Consider the following 24542-nt stretch of genomic DNA (forward strand, 5'->3'; position numbering starts at 1 on the left):
CCAACACCAACCCTTCCTGTGACCCCAACACCAACCCACCCTGTGACTCCAACACCAACCCACTCTGTGACCCCAACACCAACCCACCCTGTGACCCCAACACCAACCCACTCTGTGACCCCAACACCAACCCACCCTGTGACCCCAACACCAACCCTTCCTGTGACCCCAAAACCAACCCTTCCTGTGACCCCAAAACCAACCCTCCCTGTGACCCCAACACCAACCTACCCTGTGACCCCAACACCAACCCTTCCTGTGACCCCAACACCAACCCTTCCTGTGACCCCAACACCAACCCTCCCTGTGATCCCAACACTAACCCACCCTGTGGCCCCAGCACCAACCCACCCTGTGACCCCAACACCAACCCTTCATGTGAGCCCCAACACCAACCCACCCTGTGACCCCAACACTAACCCTCCCTGTGACCCCAACACCAACCCTTCCTGTGACCCAAACACCAACCCTTCCTGTGACCCCAACGCCAACCCTTCCTGTGACCCCAACACTAACCCTCCCTGTGACCCCAACACCAACCCTTCCTGTGACCCCAACACCAACCAACCATGTGACCCCAACACTAACCCTTCCTGTGACCCCAACCCACCCTGTGACAACACCAACCCTCCCTGTGAGCCCCAACACTAACCCACCCTGTGACCCCAACACCAACCAACCATGTGACCCCAACACTAACCCTTCCTGTGACCCCAACCCACCCTGTGACAACACCAACCCTCCCTGTGAGCCCCAACATCAACCCACCCTGTGACAACACCAACCCTCCCTGTGAGCCCCAACACCAACCCACCCTGTGACCCCAACACCAACCCTTCCTGTGAGCCCCAATACCAACCCACCCTGTGACCCCAACACCAACCCTTCATGTGAGCCCCAACACCAACCCTTCCTGTGACCCCCAACACTAACCCTCCCTGTGACCCCAACACCAACCCTTCCTGTGACCCCAACACCAACCAACCATGTGACCCCAACACCAACCCTTCCTGTGACCCCAACACCAACCCTTCCTGTGACCCCAAAACCAACCCTCCCTGTGACCCCAACACCAACCTACCCTGTGACCCCAACACCAACCCTTCCTGTGACCCCAACACCAACCCTTCCTGTGACCCCAACACCAACCCTCCCTGTGACCCCAACACTAACCCACCCTGTGACCCCAACACCAACCCTTCATGTGAGCCCCAACCCACCCTGTGACCCCAACACTAACCCTCCCTGTGACCCCAACACCAACCCTTCCTGTGACCCCAACACCAACCCTTCCTGTGACCCCAACACTAACCCTCCTTGTGACCCCAACACCAACCCTTCCTGTGACCCCAACACCAACCAACCATGTGACCCCCAACACCAACCCACCCTGTGACTCCAACACCAACCCACTCTGTGACCCCAACACCAACCCACCCTGTGACCCCAACACCAACCCACTCTGTGACCCCAACACCAACCCACCCTGTGACCCCAACACCAACCCTTCCTGTGACCCCAACACCAACCCTTCCTGTGACCCCAAAACCAACCCTCCCTGTGACCCCAACACCAACCTACCCTGTGACCCCAACACCAACCCTTCCTGTGACCCCAACACCAACCCTTCCTGTGACCCCAACACCAACCCTCCCTGTGACCCCAACACTAACCCACCCTGTGGCCCCAACACCAACCCACCCTGTGACCCCAACACCAACCCTTCATGTGAGCCCCAACACCAACCCACCCTGTGACCCCAACACTAACCCTCCCTGTGACCCCAACACCAACCCTTCCTGTGACCCAAACACCAACCCTTCCTGTGACCCCAACACCAACCCTTCCTGTGACCCCAACACTAACCCTCCCTGTGACCCCAACACCAACCCTTCCTGTGACCCCAACACCAACCAACCATGTGACCCCAACACTAACCCTTCCTGTGACCCCAACCCACCCTGTGACAACACCAACCCTCCCTGTGAGCCCCAACACCAACCCACCCTGTGACCCCAACACCAACCAACCATGTGACCCCAACACTAACCCTTCCTGTGACCCCAACCCACCCTGTGACAACACCAACCCTCCCTGTGAGCCCCAATACCAACCCACCCTGTGACCCCAACACCAACCAACCATGTGACCCCAACACTAACCCTTCCTGTGACCCCAACCCACCCTGTGACAACACCAACCCTCCCTGTGAGCCCCAACATCAACCCACCCTGTGACAACACCAACCCTCCCTGTGAGCCCCAACACCAACCCACCCTGTGACCCCAACACCAACCCTTCCTGTGAGCCCCAATACCAACCCACCCTGTGACCCCAACACCAACCCTTCATGTGAGCCCCAACACCAACCCTTCCTGTGACCCCAACACCAACCCTTCCTGTGACCCCAACACCAACCAACCATGTGACCCCAACACTAACCCTTCCTGTGACCCCAACCCACCCTGTGACAACACCAACCCTCCCTGTGAGCCCCAACACCAACCCACCCTGTGACCCTAACACCAACCAACCATGTGACCCCAACACAAACCCTTCCTGTGACCCCACCCCACCCTGTGACAACACCAACCCTCCCTGTGAGCCCCAACACCAACCCACCCTGTGACAACACCAACCCTCCCTGTGAGCCCCAACACCAACCCACCCTGTGACCCCAACACCAACCCTTCCTGTGAGCCCCAATACCAACCCACCCTGTGACCCCAACACTAACCCACCCTGTGGCCCCAACACCAACCCACCCTGTGACCTCAACACCAACCCTTCATGTGAGCCCCAACACCAACCCACCCTGTGACCCCAACACTAACCCTCCCTGTGACCCCAACACTAACCCACCCTGTAACCCCAACACCAACCCTTCCTGTGACCCAAACACCAACCCTTCCTGTGACCCCAACACCAACCCTTCCTGTGACCCCAACACTAACCCTCCCTGTGACCCCAACACCAACCCTCCCTGTGACCCCAACACCAACCCGCCCTGGAACCTCAACCCTAACCCTCCCTGTGACCCCAACACTAACCCTCCCTGTGACCCCAACACCAACCCTTCCTGTGACCCAAACACCAACCCTTCCTGTGACCCCAACACCAACCCTTCCTGTGACCCCAACACTAACCCTCCCTGTGACGCCAACACCAACCATTCCTGTGACCCCAACACCAACCCACCCTGGAACCCCAACACTAACCCTCCCTGTGACCCCAACACCAACCCTTCCTGTGACCCCAACACCAACCAACCATGTGACCCCAACACCAACCCTTCCTGTGACCCCAACACCAACCCTTCCTGTGACCCCAACACAACCCTTCCTGTGACCCCAAAACCAACCCTCCCTGTGACCCCAACACCAACCTACCCTGTGACCCCAACACCAACCCTTCCTGTGACCCCAACACCAACCCTTCCTGTGACCCCAACACCAACCCTCCCTGTGACCCCAACACTAACCCACCCTGTGGCCCCAACACCAACCCACCCTGTGACCCCAACACCAACCCTTCATGTGAGCCCCAACCCACCCTGTGACCCCAATACTAACCCTCCCTGTGACCCCAACACCAACCCTTCCTGTGACCCAAACACCAACCCTTCCTGTGACCCCAACACCAACCCTTCCTATGACCCCAACACTAACCCTCCCTGTGACCCCAACACCAACCCTTCCTGTGACCCCAACACCAACCAACCATGTGACCCCAACACTAACCCTTCCTGTGACCCCAACCCACCGTGTGACAACACCAACCCACCCTGTGAGCCCCAACACCAACCCACCCTGTGACCCCAACACCAACCAACCATGTGACCCAAACACTAACCCTTCCTGTGACCCCAACCCACCCTGTGACAACACCAACCCTCCCTGTGAGCCCCAACACCAACCCACCCTGTGACAACACCAACCCTCCCTGTGAGCCCCAACACCAACCCACCCTGTGACCCCAACACCAACCCTTCCTGTGAGCCCCAATACCAACCCACCCTGTGACCCCAACACTAACCCACCCTGTGGCCCCAACACCAACCCACCCTGTGACCCCAACACCAACCCTCCATGTGAGCCCCAACACCAACCCACCCTGTGACCCCAACACTAACCCTCCCTGTGACCCCAACACTAACCCACCCTGTAACCCCAACACCAACCCTTCCTGTGACCCAAACACCAACCCTTCCTGTGACCCCAACACCAACCCTTCCTGTGACCCCAACACTAACCCTCCCTGTGACCCCAACACCAACCCTTTCTGTGACCTCAACACCAACCCGCCCTGGAACCTCAACACTAACCCTCCCTGTGACCCTAACACCAACCCTTCCTGTGACCCCAACACCAACCCTCCCTGTGACCCCAACACCAACCCTCCCTGTGACCCCAACATTAACCCTTCCTGTGACCCCAACATTAACCCTTCCTGTGACCCCAACACTAACCCTTCCTGTGACCCCAACACTAACTCACCCTGTGACCCCCAACACTAATCCTTCCTGGGACCTGTAAAAGAATGTACTACAAAGTTATTATAAATGCCTGCCCAAATAGTACACCACTCTGCGCTTTTGGAAACCAATATGCAAAATAAGAAAAAATATGAAATAAAAATACGGTTTTTAAGTGGTACTCTACTTACGTAGAATATCCACTTTACAGCTGCTGCTTTTTAAAAAACACAGAAATATAAAAAATATACAAAAAATTGCAACTTTAAAAGAAGTCCACTTTTTCATATATAGCAGCGCATGCACACTTTTAAAAAAATTTCTATATAAAGTGAGTTCATTAGAATTTTGATCAGTGTCCAGAAAAGAAGGTGCTTATTCTATCCGTTCTTTGTTGTGATTAAACTGTAGCTTCCACCATAAAAGTTCACCACTTGTGGGGCACACACGATCCCCTTTGGGGATGCACTCACCGAACAACCAAGATCAAAAAAGCCTTTAAACTGCCATTCAACAATGCTTCTTTTGGACACTAGATGTCTCCCTTGTTGGAATTCGGTTTTCTCATATAAAAAAGCAGAAATGTCCAAACATAGTGTGATATTGTTTAACGCTATTTATTAGACAAGAAAACCCAACATATACATGCGTACCAAATAAAAAAGATGTTCAAGCATTGAAAAAGCACTGTGCCTTATCTCACTGGTTCAGTTGCGCTCGAGGAGGAACGAACGTTTTCGCTGTATACTGCCTTTCCTCAGCTCGCTGAAACGCAGGGATTGAGGCGCACTCGTCACTTCCAGTATGGTTACTCCCTGACGCGTTTCGTCATATCCGACTTCATCTGAGGGCGTAACTTACAATACCGGAAGTGTTCTTTTATCTACATTACGGACCAATCAATACCCATCACTGCATGATGTGCGGGGCGCTGCACCAATCACTAATTTTGCCCACAAAATAATCCATATCTAGAGCAGCTGTGATCTGTGCAGTCCTACCCCAAATGCAGAGATATTCGTAAATAGTAGAGATATTCGTAAACAGTATGCGCAATGTTCAACAATTATTAATACCAATAATCACATAGCTATGAACCAATTTAAAAAGTATTAATTATAAAGAAAATGATAATTATTATGAAACGATCGCATATACCTATGAAAACATAAGTTGGACCTGATCGGCCGATACGATCCTTCATGTTATACAATTAAAATTCCTGAATTTTCGTTTTAAATCTAGGTCCTATATGAAAAACGATCAATCATAGCCATGTAACAATCACACTTGGCCGTGAACAAAACGTAATCAGACATAAATTCCTGGGACCTGCTTTTCATAATCCCCCCTCTGTAATCCTTGCACTCCTCATGCCATGGCTGACCTCACGCTCTTCTCATTGCCTGGCTGTTATCTTTGTCCTCTGGCTTCCATACCTTTTTGGGTCACCTCCCTAGAACAAGCATACAGGAGGGTGGTAAAGAATCCCTGAGCCCTCATCTGTATACTTCTTCCATGACTCAGAGTATTGGAACCAGGGAAGCAGCATGGCAGCCAGGCAACTAGCATTTCCAGAAAGAGGGTCTGTATTGTTACAAGCTCTCCTGTGACCTCATATGACCTTGTTACAGTCAAGTAAAGTCCCCCCTGGGGCCCCATTAGAACCCTCATACCCCTGATAGCAGCCAGGCAACCAGCATTTCCATGATGAAAGTCTTTATTGGTATGAGGACTCCTGGGGCCTCATTTCTTCCTTCTTAGACCTTATTACAGTCAGGTTATGTCCTCCAGGGGCCCCATAGTACCCTGATACAGCTGATAGCAGCCAGGCAACTAGCATTTTCATAGTGACATACTTAAATACAGTTCTCTTGTGAGGTCATATAATAATCTTACTCTTTATTACAGTTCAGAAGACCCTCATCCACCTGACAGGGGCCCATACATCCTATATAGATGTGTAGTCAGCACACTGGAGAGCTCCGCGCATGCGCACTGCGGCTGGTGAGTTCCGCGCATGGGCACTGTATTTTTATTTTTACAAAGCCGCCTTTAAGACATGTTAAAAGTCGGCAGACCAATGAAATCCCTTTACAGCTCCGCCGCTAGCCTGTGATTGGTGGACGGGAAACCCGGCTATTTCCCGATTGGCTGAAGAGTCTACTGACGTTCCCCCTTCTGATTGAATGGCCGGTCGGGCCCTCTGTCACGGGATTGGCCGGCTCTCTTGGCAGCGCTTTGGGAATCATGGCGAATGTGAGGAGCCTGAAGGTGAGCGGGGAGGTGAAGGGTGAGGGCGGGCAGGGTGGCGGGGACTCCGCGGGAATCTCAGGAACGGTTCATTCACGGAATTCTCAAAGCCTTCCTGGAAGCAGCCGGTAACCTCAGCGGAATGGGGGGGGGCAGCAGCCAATCATAGACCGCCTTTACTGGTCCCCCTTCTCAGTAAAGTGGGTTTTGATTGGTTACTGGGGGGGTCACCTCAGGTAGTGCTCGCTTTAACCAACAGCAGCCAATCGTGATCCACTTTACTGGCCTTATTTGAGCAAGGGGAATTCTAATTGGTTACCCCTAGCAACCAACATAAGGGCAGCCACGAGTGTCCTCATTGGGGAGAGCTTCCTTCACTTCCTGTCCCATAGTCTCAAGAGGAAGTGAGAAGGAAACCTAGAACTAGTTTTCCATATTGGGGAGATTTCACTTCCCTTTCCCATAGCCACCATAGGAAGTGAGAGGGAATCCCCACAAAGGAAGGGAATCCCAGAACTAGTGTCCCCCAATGCAGATATTTCCCCTCGCTTCCTGTCCCATAGCCCACAACAGGAAGCGAGAGAAAATCCCTCCAAATTGAGGGAATTCTTTAGCTAATACCTACGTTCAGGAGATTTTCCCCCTCACTTCCTGTCCCATAGCCACAATAGGAAGTGAGAGGGAATCCTCACTAAAGGAAGGGAATCCCAGAACTAGTGTACCCATTGGGGAGATTTCCCCTCGCTTCCTGTCCAGTAGCCAAAACAGGACGTGAGAGCGAATCCCAGATCTAGTGTCCCCCATTGGGGAGATTTCCCCCTCACATTCTGTCCCACAGTCAAAACGGGAAGTGAGCAAAAATCCCTCAAGTGAGGGAAACCCTGAAATGAATGTCCCCATTAGGGAGATTTCTCCCCGTTTCCGCTACCGCTAAGCTCACAAGAGGAAGTGAGAGGAAATCTCTCCAAAGTGAGGGAATTCTTTAACATCCGATTGGGGAGATTTCACCTTGCTTCCTGTCCCACTGCCAAAACAGGAAGTAAGATGGAATCCCAGAACTCGTGTACCCGTTGGGGAGATTTCCCTTCACATCCCCTCCCAACAGGAAGTAAGAGGAAATCTCTCCAAATTGAAGGAATCCTAGATCTAGTGTCCCCCCATTGGGGAGATTTCCCCTCACATCCTGTCCCACAGTCAAAACAGAAAGTAAGATGGAATTCCAGAACTAATGTCCCCATTGGGGAGGAGACAGCAGTGGTCTGCACACTAATAATGGGGACAGATGGCGATTGGACGGCTGGGAGGAGTCATAAAACATGCCCCGTTCTCATTGCATGGTATATATATATTATTTCTCCCCCCCCCCCCCCTCCAGCTGATAGTGGTTTGGCCCATACACGGCGTAATAGCGGGGGCGGGAGGAGGATTGGATTGTAGCGAATAACCCCCCCGATTTTTCTCCGTTTGGTTTTTCTCATTGCAGGGCCTGGTGGGCATTGTCACCGGAGGAGCCTCGGGCCTCGGCCGGGCCACCGTGGAGCGGTTGGTGCGCCAGGGAGCCAGAGCCGTCATCTTGGATTTGCCGACTTCGGATGGCAGCAACGTGGCCAAGTCTATCGGAGAGAACTGTGCCTTCGCTCCCACTGATGTAGGTATAGAGTCGACCACGCTGCCTCCTAGAGGCCGATATAAGAACCTGCGGCCACATATAATGTTATAGAAATGACCAGTCTGTCCGCCAACCGTATAAACATTAAGGCTCCGTTCACTGCGTCCTGAATTGCCGCGATTCCGCCTGCCATTTCGAAATGGTGGCAAATCGCGGGACACCTGTAACTTCCAATGCCACCCCAATCCCGGCACGATTTTACTGTGTTTCGGCGGGCGCCTTGCACGGTTAAAATTGTGTGATCAGATTCGCGGGATGCCTGTCGCCCAAAAAAAGTACAAGAGCTTCATTTGGTATACAGGCATCCCGCAATTCAGTATGTGTGATTTTTACCACGATTGTCACCCTACGAATCCAGTGATAACCGCACCGCTTTTGGCATGCAATTTAAATTGACAGGGAATGCACAGGCACCCTGCGATCTGCCGCTATTGTGAATCGCAGGCAGAATTGCGGCAATTAACATTGCTGCGTTCCAAATCCTTAGGCTCTGTTCACACCTAGGTGTTTGGAATCACCACGATTGCGATGCCGTTATTTGTTAATTGCACCTCCAAGTTTTTTTTTTATTTTTTTTTTTTTTTGTGCCACGCATACAAAATTGCGGAATGCCTGTCGCCCCAATGCGATGCATGTCCTGCTATTTTGCGCGATTTTGCTGCGATTTATTGCTCACCAGCAATATCGCGCCAAGATTGGGGTGGGGGGTGTCATTAATAAATAATGGCATTGTAACCTTGTCTCGTGGTTTGAATCGCAGCGATTCCAACCACCTAGATGTAAATGAAGCCTAAGGGGCTGGTTTGCAGTACCCACCGCTGGTGTGTGCGGTGCGCTCCAGCCCACTGCTCATGCCCTGAGCTTGCCAGATTCAGTGGCATTGGGGGGGGTGTGGCCGACACCCGCCAGAGGGTGACAACAGGCTGAGGCTGGCACCGGCGCCACGGCTCCCTTCTTCCCTTCTGAGATCTCCTCTGCTCTATGTGATGTGGGGGAGGAGGGAGTGACCAACTGTTGTCACCCTCTCACCAAGCTGCTTAGCGATGGTCCTGTAGCCCATCCCAGCCTTGTGTAGGTCTACAATCTTGTCCCCGACATCCTTGGACAGCTCTTTGGTCTTGGCCATGGTGGAGAGATTGGAATCTGATTGGTTGCTTCTGTGAACAGGTGTTTTTTTTTTTTTATTTTTTTTTTTATACAGTTAACAAGCTGAGATTAGGAGCACTCCCTTTAAGAGAGTGCTCCTAATCTCAGCTTGTTACCTGTATAAAAGACATCGGGGAGCCAGAAATCTTGCTGATTGATAGGGGATCAAATACTTATTTCACTCATTTAAAATGCAAATCAATTTATAACTTTTTATAAAAGCGTTTTTCTGGATATTTTTGTTGTTGTTATGTCTCTCACTGTTATAATAAACCGACCAATAAAATGATAGACTGATCATTTCTTTGTCAGTGAGGCAAATGTACAAAATCAGCAGCCGATCAAATACTTATTTCCCTCAATGTACTTTGTAATTTTGTAAATTAACTAATAAAGTTTATTTAACTTTTTCATTAATAACACAGTTGGTCCTTATTTACAACTACTTTTTGAGGGATGTCCTTTTGACCCTCGGTCTTGGTTTAAGATTCTACTAGGGCTGCAACTAACGATTATTTTCATAATCGATTAATCGGATAAAATAAAAAATAAATAAAAACATAATATGCCATTTTTCTATTTATTTAAAAGTAATAATGAAAAAACTGAGTGTTACACTCAAACTGCAGAATAAAACACCAAAGATGGGGTACTATTACCCGCAAAGAAAGTATGGTAAATGTTAGATTCCCTGCTTCCCCCCTCTATTCCATAGAAAGTATACATTGAGGACAATGTATAAAAAAAAAGAGAATTTTAATAAATATTGTTTATGTATAATATATCTGTAAAGGTAAAAAAAAACTGAAAAAGGGGAGAAATACACACACGCACGCACGCACGCACGCAGGTGTCACTGCCTCACCTCCTCTGTGCTCCCCTCCCCCCCTCCAGTGTCTCTGGTTTTCTCACCCCTTCATGGTGACAGCGGCTCCTCCTTGGTGGGCTGGGGTGGTGTGGGGCGGAGTCTCAGTCCGGACCCGTCACACGTGACTCGGCCGACTCCTCCGAATGGAGCGAAGGGCACCCCGAAGCCGGGAGATGGATGCACGCATGTGCAGAGCACAACCTCCAATCACGGCAGCGCTGGAAAGCGGCCCAGCGAGGGCTTGCCGCGCTTGCGCTCTGCGGCGGGTCTATCGGAAGGCTGCTGGGTAGAGGGGGGGAGGAGGAGCCGAAAGCAGCACAGGCACATTGCTGGCGGGACATCAGCTGGGTGGAGAATGCAAGCAGGCGTAGCTGCGTGCTCATGGACGTGGTGCATGCGTAGGACACAGGAGGATACACAGGATTATAATGGACCAGCAGGGGGGAAGGTGCAGACTAGGGGTGCAACAGATCAAAAAACTCACGGATCGGATCGTTCCTCGGATCAGAATCACGGATTGGATCAATTTTCGGATCAGCAAAAAAATAACACTATCCCCACCCCCACAGCTACATTGTTTATTTAAATAAAATGCAGCTTATTACAAGCATAAAAACATAGTCAGCATATCACTGATTATTTGCGCCAAGCTCACCACTGATCACAATTCCTCCAAACAGACCGCGGTGATGAGTCCCGGGATGCCTATTGGCGCAAATCATCAGTGATATTCTATGTTTTTATGCTTGTAATAAGCTGCATTTTATTGGGGGGGGGGGGGGGGGAGAGAGAGTGTTGTACCTTTTTTTTTCTTTAACCTCTTCCCGCCCGCCCTATAGCCGAATGACGGCTATAGAGCAGGCGCTTTTGTCCGGGAGGCCGTCCCTGGACGTCCTGGTGTTTACTTCTGCAATGCGCGCTGCCGCGGGGAAGTTCTGTGCTGGCCGTGTCCCTCGGACACAGCCAGTCACATATCGCTGTAAACGGCCAATCACAGCGGCCGTTTACAGCGCGATCGGTGCGTCCAATGTGAGATGATCTCATATGTAAACATATGAGATCATCTCTCAGCGCCGCTCTCCCTCCTCACACAGCGTGTGAGGGGAGAGATGAACGGCTGCAGCGCCGTAAGTGGGGAAATAAAAAAAAAAAAAAAAAAGTGCCACCTGTTAGTGCCATCTGTCCTCAGTACCACCTGTCAGTGTCACATGCCATCTGTTGTCAGTGTCACGTGTCATCAGTGCCATCTGTCATCAGTGTCACGCCTCATCGGTGCCACGTATTAGTGCCATCTGTCATCAGTGCCACGTATTAGTGCCATCTGTCATCAGTGCCACGTATTAGTGCCATCTGTCATCAGTGCCACGTATTAGTGCCACGTGTCATCATTGCCACGTATCCGTGCCATCTGTCATCAGTGTCACGTGTCATTGTCCTTGTGCTCCAGGGCCTTCAAAAGTGTAATAGGTAGTCAACAAGTTAGATCTGTAATTTATGCTCCTAGAACACCTGATGGCGCTCCCTGCATGTTGAGCCTCTCTGTGTGGCCAGGCTGTGAAAAAGTCCCACACATGTGGTATTGTAATACTCAGGAGGAGTAGCAGAATTTTTTTTTGTGGGTGTCATTTGTGGTATACACATGCCACGTGAGAGAAATAACCTATTACAATGACAATTTTGTGGAAAAAAATAAAAAAAATGAAGAATCTTAATTTTGCAAAGAATTGTGGGAAAAAAATGACAACCTCAAAAAGCTCACCATGCCTCTTACTAAAGACCTTCGAATGTCTACTTTCCAAAAAGAAAACAAAAGACAGGGTATGACAGGGTCACGTAAATTTGTTGTGCCACATCCTAAAACATCACAACAAAGAGGGGGTCCCCTGAGGTTGGACTTTTAAGGCACGTACAAATTATAATAGTATACAAATTATTTTATTACATAAAACCAACAAAAGGTAATTGAATATACAGTATACATTAGAAAGTACATATATACAACCAGTATTGATGCTATGTCGTATCATTCATTTGAACAGAAACTCCCTACGCGTTTCGGAGCTTGGAAAAGCATGTCCTTCTTCAGGGGTGTGTGGATACAATGTTTCTGTAGAATCTAATAAATGGCAAGGAACAGGGTAGCACAGTTATATAGTATCTAAACAGGTGGTGACACACGGGTACAAAAAAATAGTTAAACAGACACAATTTCAAAATACTTACAATACTGTTAACATATATGACAATAGCCGCTGGGCACCATTTGATAAAAGAACAAACAATTGTACAGGACCATATGGGTATATTTGACTCCGCCAATGCTCGAGATATATGCCCCAGTCTATCTCTATTCAATAAAGTGTTGTAGAGATCCTTGCGCCGCTCACCCGATGGGGTCAAACCTTTTACTTTTTATTTTATTTATTTTCTATTTATTTATTACTTTTTTCTTTTTTTTTGCATTGTTTAATGTTTAATTTTCAGCCTTTATTATATATATATATATATATATATATATATATATATATATATATATATATATATATATATATATATATATATATATATATATTTATTCTTACCCCATTCAAATTACTATCATTACTTTTTATTTCAAATTTATCCTATCCAGGTGTTGGTCTGGGTCAAACTATAAAAGTCCCAGTTTATATGGAAAAAAAAAATCTTCTTCCCCCCCAATAGGGGACTGCAGACCTGTATTCACTCCACTCCTGCAGGATCTCTACAACACTTTATTGAATAGAGATAGACTGGGGCATATACCTCGAGCATTGGCGGAGTCAAATATACCCATATGGTCCTGTACAATTGTTTGTTCTTTTATCAAATGGTGCCCAGCGGCTATTGTTATATGTTTTATAAATTAATAATTTGCATAATTTTGTCACAGAAACCAAGAAATATGCGGGTTTTTTTTCAAAATTTTCGGTCTTTTTTTCATTTATAGCGCAAAAAAATTAAAACCCCAGAGGTGACCAAATACCACAAAAAGAAAGCTCTATTTGTGGGAAAAAAAGGACAAAAAATTTATTTGGGTACAGTGTTGCATGACTGAGTAATTGTCATTCAAAGTGTGAGAGCACCGAAAGCTGAAAATTGGTCTGGGCAGGAAGGGTGTTTAAGTGCCCAGTAAGCAAGTGGTTAAATCAACAATGTGGCTTAGATAGGATTAGATAATAACTAACTACTATCTAATAGATAGATAGTAGTTATTAGGTTAGATTAGGTAATAAATGTAGTGGCACCTGCATAAAAGAAGTTTTGAATGAGGGCAGGCAAGGCATCCAGCGTGACTCCTCCAGAATTCCTTCACTTGGGCTGACACAGGCTGAACAACGCACTGGGGGTGACGTCAGCGCACAGCTCGCTGCCGCAGGGTGTACCAAGATGGCCGCCAGCTCCGGAGCTAGGCCGAAGCCGCGGCCTTTCTTAAGGCCATGGCCACGGACCGCTCCACGGATCAACCTAATCGATAATGAAAATCGTTGACAACGATTTTCATTATCGATTAATCGTCTCAGCCCTAGATTCTACCATACAGGGCTGATTGGTGGAGTGCTGCAGAGATGGTTGTTCTTCTGGAAGGGTCGTCTCTCTCCACAGAGAAATGCTGGAGCTCTGTCAGAGTGACCATCAGGTTCTTGGTCACCTCTCTGACTAAGGTCCTTCTCCCCCAATTGCTCAGTTTGGCCGGGTGGCCCATTCTAGGAAGAGTCCTGGTGGCTCCAAACTTCTTTCGTTTACGGATGATGGAGGCCACTGTGCTCAATGGGACCTTCAATGCTATGGAAATGTTTCTGTGCCTCCATACAATCCTGTCTCCGAGGTCTGCAGACAATTCCTTAGACTTCATGGCTTGGTTCTGAACGGGGGAGGGGCCCGTGATGGTTCTGAACGGGGGAGGGGCCCGTGATGGTTCTGAACGGGGGAGGGGCCCGTGATGGTTCTGAACGGGGGAGGGGCCCGTGATGGTTCTGTACAGGGGATTATATATATATATATATATATATATATATATATATATATATATATATATATATATATATATATATATATATATATATATATATATATATATATATATATATATATATATAAATTAAATATATAATATATAAATTTTATTTTTATTTTTTTCAAACAGCAAATATTTCTTTCACATTATCATTATGGGAGATTATAGAATTCTGAGGAAAATAATTTAATCCATTTTTGGAATACGGCTGTAACATAACAATGTGGAATAAGTGAAGCGCTGTGAATACTTTTCCGGATGCTCTGTATATTCAAGATCAGTTAACCCTTCCATGACACTTTTTTTGCCTCCAGCTTTCCAGAGGTGCAAACGTACACTTCCAGCTCGAAGGTCAGAGCTCTGGCACCCTGACCAGTAGGGGGGGGGGGGTACATTGCAGAGAGGCCTAGCTTTCTCTATGGAGCTGGAGGGATCTATTTAGTTGCTTTGAGTTTCTGCATTTTGCACATCATCCGTTGTGCTGCCATATTGAATACGCTTGCCGGTGATTCCATACGCAGGTCTGTTTAAGTGAATTTATGCTCCCCCTTTTTATTTTTTTGTACTGGTGACTGTAGGTGACCTCGGAGTCGGATGTAAACAATGCACTGGAACTAGCGCGCTCCAAGTTCGGCGGGGTGAATATCGCGGTGAACTGCGCTGGGATCGCTGTCGCTATAAAAACCTTCAACAAGAGTAAACTGAAGCCACACAACCTGGAAGAGTTCCAGAAAGTCATAAATGTGAGTGCAATGCATGGGAGATAAAACATTTGAATGATTCAGGATGTTCTGGAATTTTATGGTGCTGATTTAAAAACAAACAAAAAAAAAACAGTTAAATACCCTTTTTTTTAATTAATTAATTAATTTATTTTTTATCTTAAATTTCACCTGTGCTAAGACTAGGAACATTAAACTGTTAACCAAAAAAAATTTTTTTTTCTTTATTGCAAAAAAATAGGGATTATAAATTGGTGCTTTTTTTTTTTCCCTTACTAAAATCGCAAAAAAAAGGTGTATTTTCCCCAAAATTGTGCTGCGCGTGTCACATAAAAATTGAAACGCTCACCAATTTATTCTCTAGGGTCTGTGCTTTAAAAAAAAAAAAAAATGTATGTGTGTGTGTGTGTGTGTGTGTGTGTGTGTGTGTGTGTGTGTGTGTATGTGTGTATGTGTATGTATGTTTTGGGGGTGCTAAATTAAAAAAAAATTGTAAACAAGTTGTAAGTTGTTTGGGAGACTGAAGTGGTTGAAGGTAGCAGATCTTGTATGCTTGATTAAGTTGCACAATTCGGGGTCATCTACCTGACGTGTGTGTGTTTTTATTTTATTTGTTTTTTTTCTCAATAATATTTTAGGTGAACATCGCGGGTACATTCAATGTTATTCGCCTGGCGACAGGAGAGATGATGAAGAACGAGCCGGATAAAGACGGACACCGGGGGGTCATAGTCAACACTGCCAGCATCGCCGCTTATGATGGACAGGTCAGGATCTTAAAGGAGGGAACTGCAAACATTATACAGTGCCTTGCGAAAGTATTGGGCCCCCTGGAACTTTTCAACCTTTTGCCACATTTCAGGCTTCAAACATAAAGATATAAAATTTTATTTTTTTGTGAAGAATCACCAACAAGTGGGACACAATTGTGAAGTGGAACGAAATCTATTGGATAATTTAAACTTTTTTAGCAAATAAAAAAATGAAAAGTGGTGCGTGCAAAATTATTCGGCCCCTTTACTTTCAGTGCAGCAAACTCGCTCCATAAGTTCAGCGAGGATCTCTGAATGATCCAATGTTGTCCTAAATGACTGATGGTGATAAATAGAATCCACCTGTGTGTAATCAAGTCTATGTATAAATGCACCTGCTCTGTGATAGTCTCAGGGTTCTGTTGAAAGCGCAGAGAGCATCATGAAGACCAAGGAACACACCAGGCAGGTCCGTAATACTGTTGTGGAGAAGTTTAAAGCCGGATTTGGATACAAAAAGATTTCCCAAGCTTTAAACATCCCAAGGAGCACTGTGCAAGCGATCATTTTGAAATGGAAGGAGTATCAGACCACTGCAAATCTACCAAGACCTGGCCGTCCCTCTAAACTTTCAGCTCAGACAAGGAGAAGACTGACCAGAGATGCAGCCAAGAGGCCCATGATCACTCTGGATGAACTGCAGAGAACTACAGCTGAGGTGGGAGAGTCTGTCCATAGGACAACAATCAGTCGTACACTGCACAAATCTGACCTTTATGGAAGAGTGGCAAGAATAAAAGCCATTTCTCAAAGATATCCATAAAAAGTCTCATCTAAAGTTTGCCACAAGCCACCTGGGAGACACACCAAACATGTGGAAGAAGGTGCTCTGGTCAGATGAAACCAAAATCTAACTTTTTGCCCACAATGCAAAATGATGTGTTTGGCGTAAAAGCAACACAGCTCATCACCCTCAACACACCATCCCCACTGTCAAACATGGTGGTGGCAGCATCATGGTTTGGGCCTGCTTTTCTTCAGCAGGGATAGGGAAGATGGTTAAAATTGAGGGGAAGATGGATGCAGCCAAATACAGGACCATTCTGGATGAAAACCTGTTGGAGTCTGCAAAAGACCTGAAACTGGGACGGAGATTTATCTTCCAACAAGACAATGATACCAAACATACAGCAAAATCTACAAAGGAATGGTTCACAAATAAACGTATCCAGGGGTTAGAATGGCCAAGTCAAAGTCCAGACCTGAATCCAATCGAGAATCTGTGGAAAGAGCTGAAAACTGCTGTTCACAAACGCTCTCCATCCAACCTCACTGAGCTCGAGCTGTTTTGCAAGGAAGAATGGGCAAGAATTTCAGTCTCACGATGTGCAAAACTGATAGAGACATACCCCAAGCGACTTGCAGCTGTAATCGCAGCAAAAGGTGGCTCTACAAAGTATTAACACAAGGGGACCGAATAATTTTGCACGCCCCACTTCATTTTTTTTATTAGTTAAAAAAGTTTCAAAAATCCAATAGATTTCGTTCCACTTCACAATTGTGTCCCACTTGTTGGTGATTCTTCACAAAAAATAAAAATTTTATATCTTTATGTTTGAAGCCTGAAATGTGGCAAAAGGTTGAAAAGTTCAAGGGGGCCGAATACTTTCGCAAGGCACTGTACATAATGGTCCTGTGCTCATAATTGGGGTTGCACCGATGCCTTTTTTTTTTTTTTTTTATCTAAAAGTACAAGTGCTGATACTTTCTGTCCAGTACTCGCCAATACTGAGTACCGATTCTTTGCAGTGTGATTAGCGTCAATACAAAATGAAAGAATTCCATGCAATTTGAACAGGAATGTGGTGTGGTTCCTGCCTGAATCGCATGCGATTATTTTTTTCCCAACTGCTCCTGTGTGTGTGTGTGTGTGTGTGTGTGTGTGAGAGAGAGAGAGAGAGAGAGAAGAGAAAAGTACCATCTAGTGGGTAGTTTAAAAAAATGTTAGAACCCACAGTACATATCTGGCCACAAAATAATCTACATAGGTGCCCCAATCCCGCTGATGATAGTAAATCGGGGCCGCTGGAGGAGAAGTTCCGGGACCCCGTGGGTATAGGGTGGAAGTGATGTCAGCTTGGGTTTGGGACTGCCTCTACATCTCCTCCAGCCTTGTGAGCACCTCCAGTGGCCGTGATTTGCCAGGGCACCTATGTAGATTATTGTGCATGTGGCCTACATATGTACGGTGAGTTCTAAAAATATTTTAAAACTGATCACTAGATTGCGCTTTTTCCCTTCTATACACTCACTCTCACACGCTGCATGCGATTCCGTTTCTGAATTTATTTCCAGAATCGACATCCTGCAGTCCCTTTACAGCAGAGCTCAGACTGGGAGAGGCAGCACCAGGAGCCAATCAGTTGACCAGGTTTAGAGATGACCAACAGAAATTGGCTCACTAGGAGCCAATCACTGTGCTGCTCCTCCTTTTCACTGCCCGGTCACACTCTTGCACAACTAATTCCTTTTGTGCTGCTTTTCCCCCTTCCCAGCCTGTGAGTAGGGACTGCAAAAAATAGTTGGCACCAAGGCAAATTCATGATTGTCTTTTTATATCCTTGCACTGCCCAGTCATAGGCTGCGGACAGGGCCAGGATGGCCTGGGCTCAGAGAGAGGTGGGTTGAGAGATGTTGGCCATCATTCTGAGGACCTCTAGTGGTATCTGTGGGCATTGTTTGTTATTTTATCTTTGCGTGGGCTATTACATTTTTATCTTCTTATTTTGCTGTCGCTTTACTTTTAGTCTTTGTTGGGATTGTGTTTAGGATATATCGCTATCTCTATTATCGCTATCTCTATTATCGCTATCTCTATTATCGCTATCTCTATTATCGCTATCTCTATCATCTCCTAACTCTTGTTTGTTATTTTATCTTTGAGTGGGCTATTCGATTTTTATCTTATTATTTTGCTGTCACTCTACTTTTAGTCTTTGTTGGGATTGTGTTTCGGATATATCTCTATCTTCTCTATCGTCTCTATAGAGAGATATCAAAATTTTTATTTTATTTTTTTGTTCTGAATGTTTATTTTAAAAACAGGGAAGCAATGTGGGCTGTATGCAAACCAGAACACAAAGCTAAAATTTTATGTGTAAATGTTCTTTTTTTTCAGGTCGGGCAAGCGGCATACTCGGCCTCCAAAGGAGGGATTGTAGGGATGACTTTGCCAATCGCTCGAGATCTGGCCCCGCTCGGAATTAGAGTTGTCACTATTGCTCCCGGTACTTTCTTATTTATTTCTTAAAGTGACAGGGACACTCGATTAAAAAAATAAATAAAAAAAATGTAATGTGGATTGTGCAGGCACTGGTATATCTTGAATGTAATGAAGAACCGCATCGCGTTAAAATCGGTGGGGCCTGGTAGAAAGCAAGGAAGAATCTCCTCAAATCGGACAGGCAAAAAAAAAAATTCTATCTCTTACCCACTCTTTATGTCTAATATAGTCGAAGTTGCTAAACTACTTGGTAATGTCCACCTTACCACCTGCCCTCTGGATCCTGCTCCCTCACAAATGCTACGTTCACCCTCTGGCTCTATGCTACACTCTCTAACTCACATCTTCAATCTCTCCCTCTCTTCTGGCATCTTCCCCCAACTCTCTAAAACATGCACTTGTCAAACCCATACTTAAAAAAACCCTCACTGGACCCATCCAATCCTAACAACCTACGCCCCATTTCCTTGCTCCCCTTCTTATCCAAACTACTCGAACGTCTGGTCTACAATCGACTGAGTGTCCACCTCGCTGATAATAGCCTTCTTGATCCCCTTCAGTCTGGATTTCGTCCTCAACACTCCACAGAAACTGCTCTCCTAAAACTAACAAACGATCTACTAACGGCCAAAACCAATCGACATTATTTTGTACTCCTCCTCCTGGACCTCTCTGCTGCCTTTGATACGGTTGACCACCCCCTCCTCCTCAAAAAACTCCACACCTTTGGTCTCCGTGACTATACTCTACGATGGTTCTCTAACTACTTATCCAACCGCACCTTTAGCGTTTCTTACAACTCTACTTCCTCCCCTCCTCTTCCTTTCTCTGTTGGGGTCCCCCAAGGTTCTGTTCTTGGACCACTCCTATTTTCAATCTATACCTCCTCCCTGGGTCAACTGATAGCCTCCCATGGCTTCCAATACCACCTCTATGCTGATGACACCCAAATCTATTTCTCTACCCCTCAGCTCACTCCGTCTGTCTCCTCACGTATTACTAATTTACTATCAGATATATCAGTCTGGATGTCACATCACTTCCTCAAAATCAATCTATCCAAAACCGAACTTATAATTTTTCCTCCCCCATATGCCCCTTCCCCTGATCTCACTGTCAAAATCGATGGCACAACCATAAGCCCATCCCCTCACGCCAAGGTTCTAGGTGTAGTCCTGGACTCTGAACTCTCCTTCAAGCAACATATCCAATCACTGTCCAAATCCTGCCGCCTCAACCTCCGCAACATCTCCAAAATACGCCCCTTTCTAACCAATGACACAACAAAGCTCTTAATTCACTCGCTGGTCATCTCCCGCCTCGACTATTGCAACTTCCTTCTCATTGGCTTACCTTTACATAGTCTATCACCTCTTCAATCCATCATGAATGCCGCTGCCAGACTCATCCACCTTACCAATCGCTCTGTGTCTGCTAATCCTCTCTGTCAATCCCTCCACTGGCTTCCACTCAGCCAAAGAATTAAATTAAAATACTAACCATTACATACAAAGCCATCCACAACTCTGCCCCCAGCTACATCACTAGCCTAGTCTCTAAATACCAACCTACTCGTTCTCTTCATTCCTCTCAAGGCCTCTTGCTCTCTAGCTCCCTCATCACCTCCTCCCATACTCTCCTCCAGGACTTTTCCAAAGCCTCTCCAATCCTATGGAATGCCCTACCCCAATCTGTCCGCCTATCCTACTTTATTAGCTTTTAGACGATCTCTTCAGAGAAGCCTACCCCACCCACACCTAACTGTATTTTCATTTTCTCCATCAGCTCATCCCCCCATAGTTATTACCTTTTGTTTCAACTTGACCCTCCCTTCTAGATTGTAAGCTCTAACGAGCAGGGCCCTCTGATCCCTCCTGTATTGATTTGTATTGTAAGTGTACTGTCTGCCCTCATATTGTAAAGCACTGCGCAAACTGCTGGCGCTATATAAATCCTGAATAAAAATAATATGTATTAATATAATAAAAAAATAAACCTATTATAATAAAAATATATGCTTTAACTTCCCAAAAGAGATAAAAGCAATATCAGAGCTAAACAGGTGTATTCAATGAGATAAGATTTCCAATACTCTGAAAAATGTCCACCATGTGAGTCCTGGGTTGTTCTCATAACTCGGGTTAAGCATTTCTTTTACTACTGTTATAGATATATACCTAAACGATTATATACAAACCTTTCTTTAGCTCTAATTTTTTTTACTACTATATTACTTGGCTGTCGGGTGCTGTCGCCACCATCTTCGGTAAGGGAATCAGGAAGTTACATAGTTAGTTAGTCTATAGTTAGAGGTTGAATAAACACACCAGTCAATCCAGTTCAACCTGAGTGAGTGTCTACAATTGTCCCCATCCCTGTACATTACACACTCACTTAGGTCCCTACCCTCAAGGAGCCCACAATCCAAGGTCCCCATTCATATACTAGCACCAATTTTGGACAGAAGCCAATTAACCCACCTGCATGTCTTTGGCGTGTGGGAGGAAACTGGAGTACCCGGAGGAAACCCGCACAGGGAGAACAAACTCCGGGCAGGTAGTGTCGTGGTTGGGATTTGAACCAGCGACCCTTATTACTGCTAGGCAAGAGTGCTACCCACTACACCACTGTGCTGCCCAAAGTGAAGCCTTGGGACTTGCGCTGCGCTATCCCCACTGGTCCCTGCTGTGGGGTGGCGTAGATACTCACGGGTGGCTCGGGTATCTATGTCTGGAAGTGGGAGCAAAATACCTGTATTAGACAGACAGATATTTGCTCCTCCCTCCACCCTGAGAGGTGCCAAATGTTGCACCGGAGGGGGGGGGGGGGGGGGACTGGAAAAGCGGAAGTTTTCATGTGTGTGTTTTTTTGTTTTTGATTTTTTGGTTGGAACTCCGCTTTAATAAACAAATGTATGTTTTCAAAAATATATATTTGATATTGGTATGGGATTAAAAATAACAGTATTGTGGGAGGTGGGGGGATATATTCTCATGTTGATGGGTCTCAAGGTTTGGGAAGGTGTGAGTGTGTGTGTGTGTGTGTGTGTGTGTGTAAAATAAATATATAATATCATCTCTATTATGATGATCTTCATCTCTATTTTTATTTCTCAGGCTTGTTTGCGACCCCGCTCCTGATGGGCCTCCCAGAGAAGGCGAGGGAGTTCCTGGCCAAGCAGGTCCCCTTCCCCAGCAGACTGGGCGATCCTGATGAGTACGCCCACCTGGTCCAGTCCATCGTGGAGAACCCCATGCTGAACGGAGAGGTGATCCGTCTGGACGGGGCCCTTCGAATGCAGCCTTAACGTGGATGAGGCTCTGCGAGAGATTGCAGCACCCCCTCCGTCCTACGCCTGACGGCGTTAACACCAGGAGCAGCCATAGGATGTCCTCTGTGAGGGTCCGGGCGGTGACCCCTGCCACCAATTTTTGTATCCAGAATCTATCCGTTGAATGTTAAACAGCCACCTTATGTGGTGAAGACGTTCCATACGCCGTGGTTGTTACCAAGGATCCATTTGATGCGGTTTGCAGGTTATAAAATAATTTTGTTTCAGTTTAAAAAAAAATAAATCGGTTTATTTAAAGTTTTTGTGGTTAAGTTGTTTCCCGGGTGTCTGGGAGGATAGAAATGATTGGAAGCTGAACTCCAGGCAGTTGGCTCAATACACATACAAAGGGGGGCGGTTTTACCTTCCAAAAGATTTGCATTTCCATCCATACAGTCCTGAGATTTATACATCTCTGCCACACAGCACAGATTCCTCTCTGCTGCAGTTAAAGCAGAACTCCAGCCAAAAAGTAACAATATAAAAATGAATCCCTTTTTTTTATTTTTATTTTTATTTATTTTTTAATTAAAGGATTAAAAAATAAGCTTTAGTCGCAGTTTTCAGCTTCAATGCAGAAATTTCTCCCGCAGTACATACTGTCTGCCGCTAGATGTCCCAGCCATGTCTGACATCAATCAACACACTTCCTGGAAGAGAAGGTTGTCCTAGACCAGCCCCTTGCCTGTGACTGGACAGCGAAAGGAGAAGCGGCACAATGACGAGCTTAAACCTGTCACTCTGCTCTCTCTCCTACTATCTGCACAGAAGCACTGCAGCATCACTGATTGTCTCATTGTGCTGTTTCTTCCTCTCCCAGTCTGAAGGCATAGGGACTGTCAGAGGCTGATATCAAATTCAGGATCATCTTTTATACCCACCTGGAGTTCAGCTTTATAATGATAAATTATTACAGTAGGTGACTTTTTACTACCTGGGCTACAACATGCACAGTGTACAGTCTGTGGGCGGAGTTCAGGGCTTGTGATCCCTCTCTAGTGTATAGTCTGTGGGCGAGGTTCAGGTCTTATGATCCACCACTAGTGCACAGTCTGGGCGGAGTTCAGGGCTTGTGATCCATCTATAGTGTACAGTCTGGGGGTGGGGTTCAGGTCTTGTGATCCACCCCTAGTGCACAGTCTGGGTGGAGATTAGGGCTTGTGATCCACCCCTAGTGTGCAGTCTGTGGGAGGGGCTCAGTCTGTGGATGGAGATTAGGGCTTGTGATCCTCCCCTAGTTTTATAGTCTGGGGTTCAGGACTTCTGATCCACCCCTAGTGTAAAATCTGTGGGCGGGGTTTAGGGCTTATTTTCCACCCCTAGTGCACAGCCTGGGGTTGCAGGGTTTGGGGCTTGTGATTCACCCCTATTGTAGAGTCTGGGGGTGGGGTTTTCGGGACTTGTAATCCATCCCTAGTGTACAGTCTGTGGGCGGGTTCGGGCTTGTGATCCACCCATAGTGTACAGTCTGGGGGCGGGGTTCGGGGCTTGTGATCCACCCATAGTGTACAGTCTGGGGGTGGGGTTCGGGGCTTGTGAACCACCCCTAGTGTGCAGGCTGTGGGCGGGGTTCGGGGCTTGTGATCCACCCCTAGTGTACAGGCTGGGGGCAAGGGTTCGGGGCTTGTGATCCACCCCTAGTGTACAGTCTGGGGGCGGGGTTTTGGGCTTGTGATCCATCCCTAGTGTACAGTCTGGGGGCGGAGTTTGGGGCTTGTGATCCATCCCTAGTGTATAGTCCAGGTTTGGGGCTTGTGTTTCTCCCCTATTTGTACAGTCTTGGTGCAGGGTTTGGTGCTTGTTATCCACCCCCCCAGTGCACGGTCTGGGGCGGGGTTAAGGGCTTGTGATCCATTCCTCTAGATCCATAATTGAAAAAAAGGGGGGGGGGGAAGAGAATAGCTTTGGCTCTTTAATAAGCAAGCCTCTGTATTCTGTACAATATGTAAATTGTAATTGTTTTGCCTACAGAAATAGGTAGCTGATAGGGAATTACAGTTGTGTAGAT

General features: G+C 46.9%; 1 protein-coding gene across 1 annotated transcript; it reads left to right on the plus strand.

The window, feature by feature from the left end:
* The first annotated feature begins 6592 nt into the window (after positions 1-6592).
* On the plus strand, positions 6593-22792 carry HSD17B10 (hydroxysteroid 17-beta dehydrogenase 10). Its single transcript, XM_077473309.1, has 6 exons — positions 6593-6748; positions 8211-8375; positions 15025-15189; positions 15807-15935; positions 19099-19207; positions 22320-22792. The coding sequence occupies exons 1-6, from the start codon at positions 6725-6727 to the stop codon at positions 22508-22510; spliced, it is 783 nt and encodes a 260-aa protein (XP_077329435.1). The 5' UTR covers positions 6593-6724; the 3' UTR covers positions 22511-22792.
* Positions 22793-24542: the final 1750 nt, after the last annotated feature.

Source organism: Lithobates pipiens, unplaced genomic scaffold (assembly GCF_037356315.1).
Source record: "Lithobates pipiens isolate NorthernLeopardFrog02 unplaced genomic scaffold, aLitPip1_a1.2 Scaffold_1, whole genome shotgun sequence".
Classification (NCBI taxonomy): domain Eukaryota; kingdom Metazoa; phylum Chordata; class Amphibia; order Anura; family Ranidae; genus Lithobates; species Lithobates pipiens.

Excerpts from the sequence above, each read along its gene's own strand:
- HSD17B10 (XM_077473309.1), top strand. The coding sequence starts at position 6,725 with ATGGCGAATGTGAGGAGCCTGAAG. Across the intron at positions 6,749-8,210 it reads CGAATGTGAGGAGCCTGAAG|GGCCTGGTGGGCATTGTCAC; the intron begins GTGAGCGGGGAG and ends TTCTCATTGCAG. Across the intron at positions 15,936-19,098 it reads TCGCCGCTTATGATGGACAG|GTCGGGCAAGCGGCATACTC; the intron begins GTCAGGATCTTA and ends CTTTTTTTTCAG.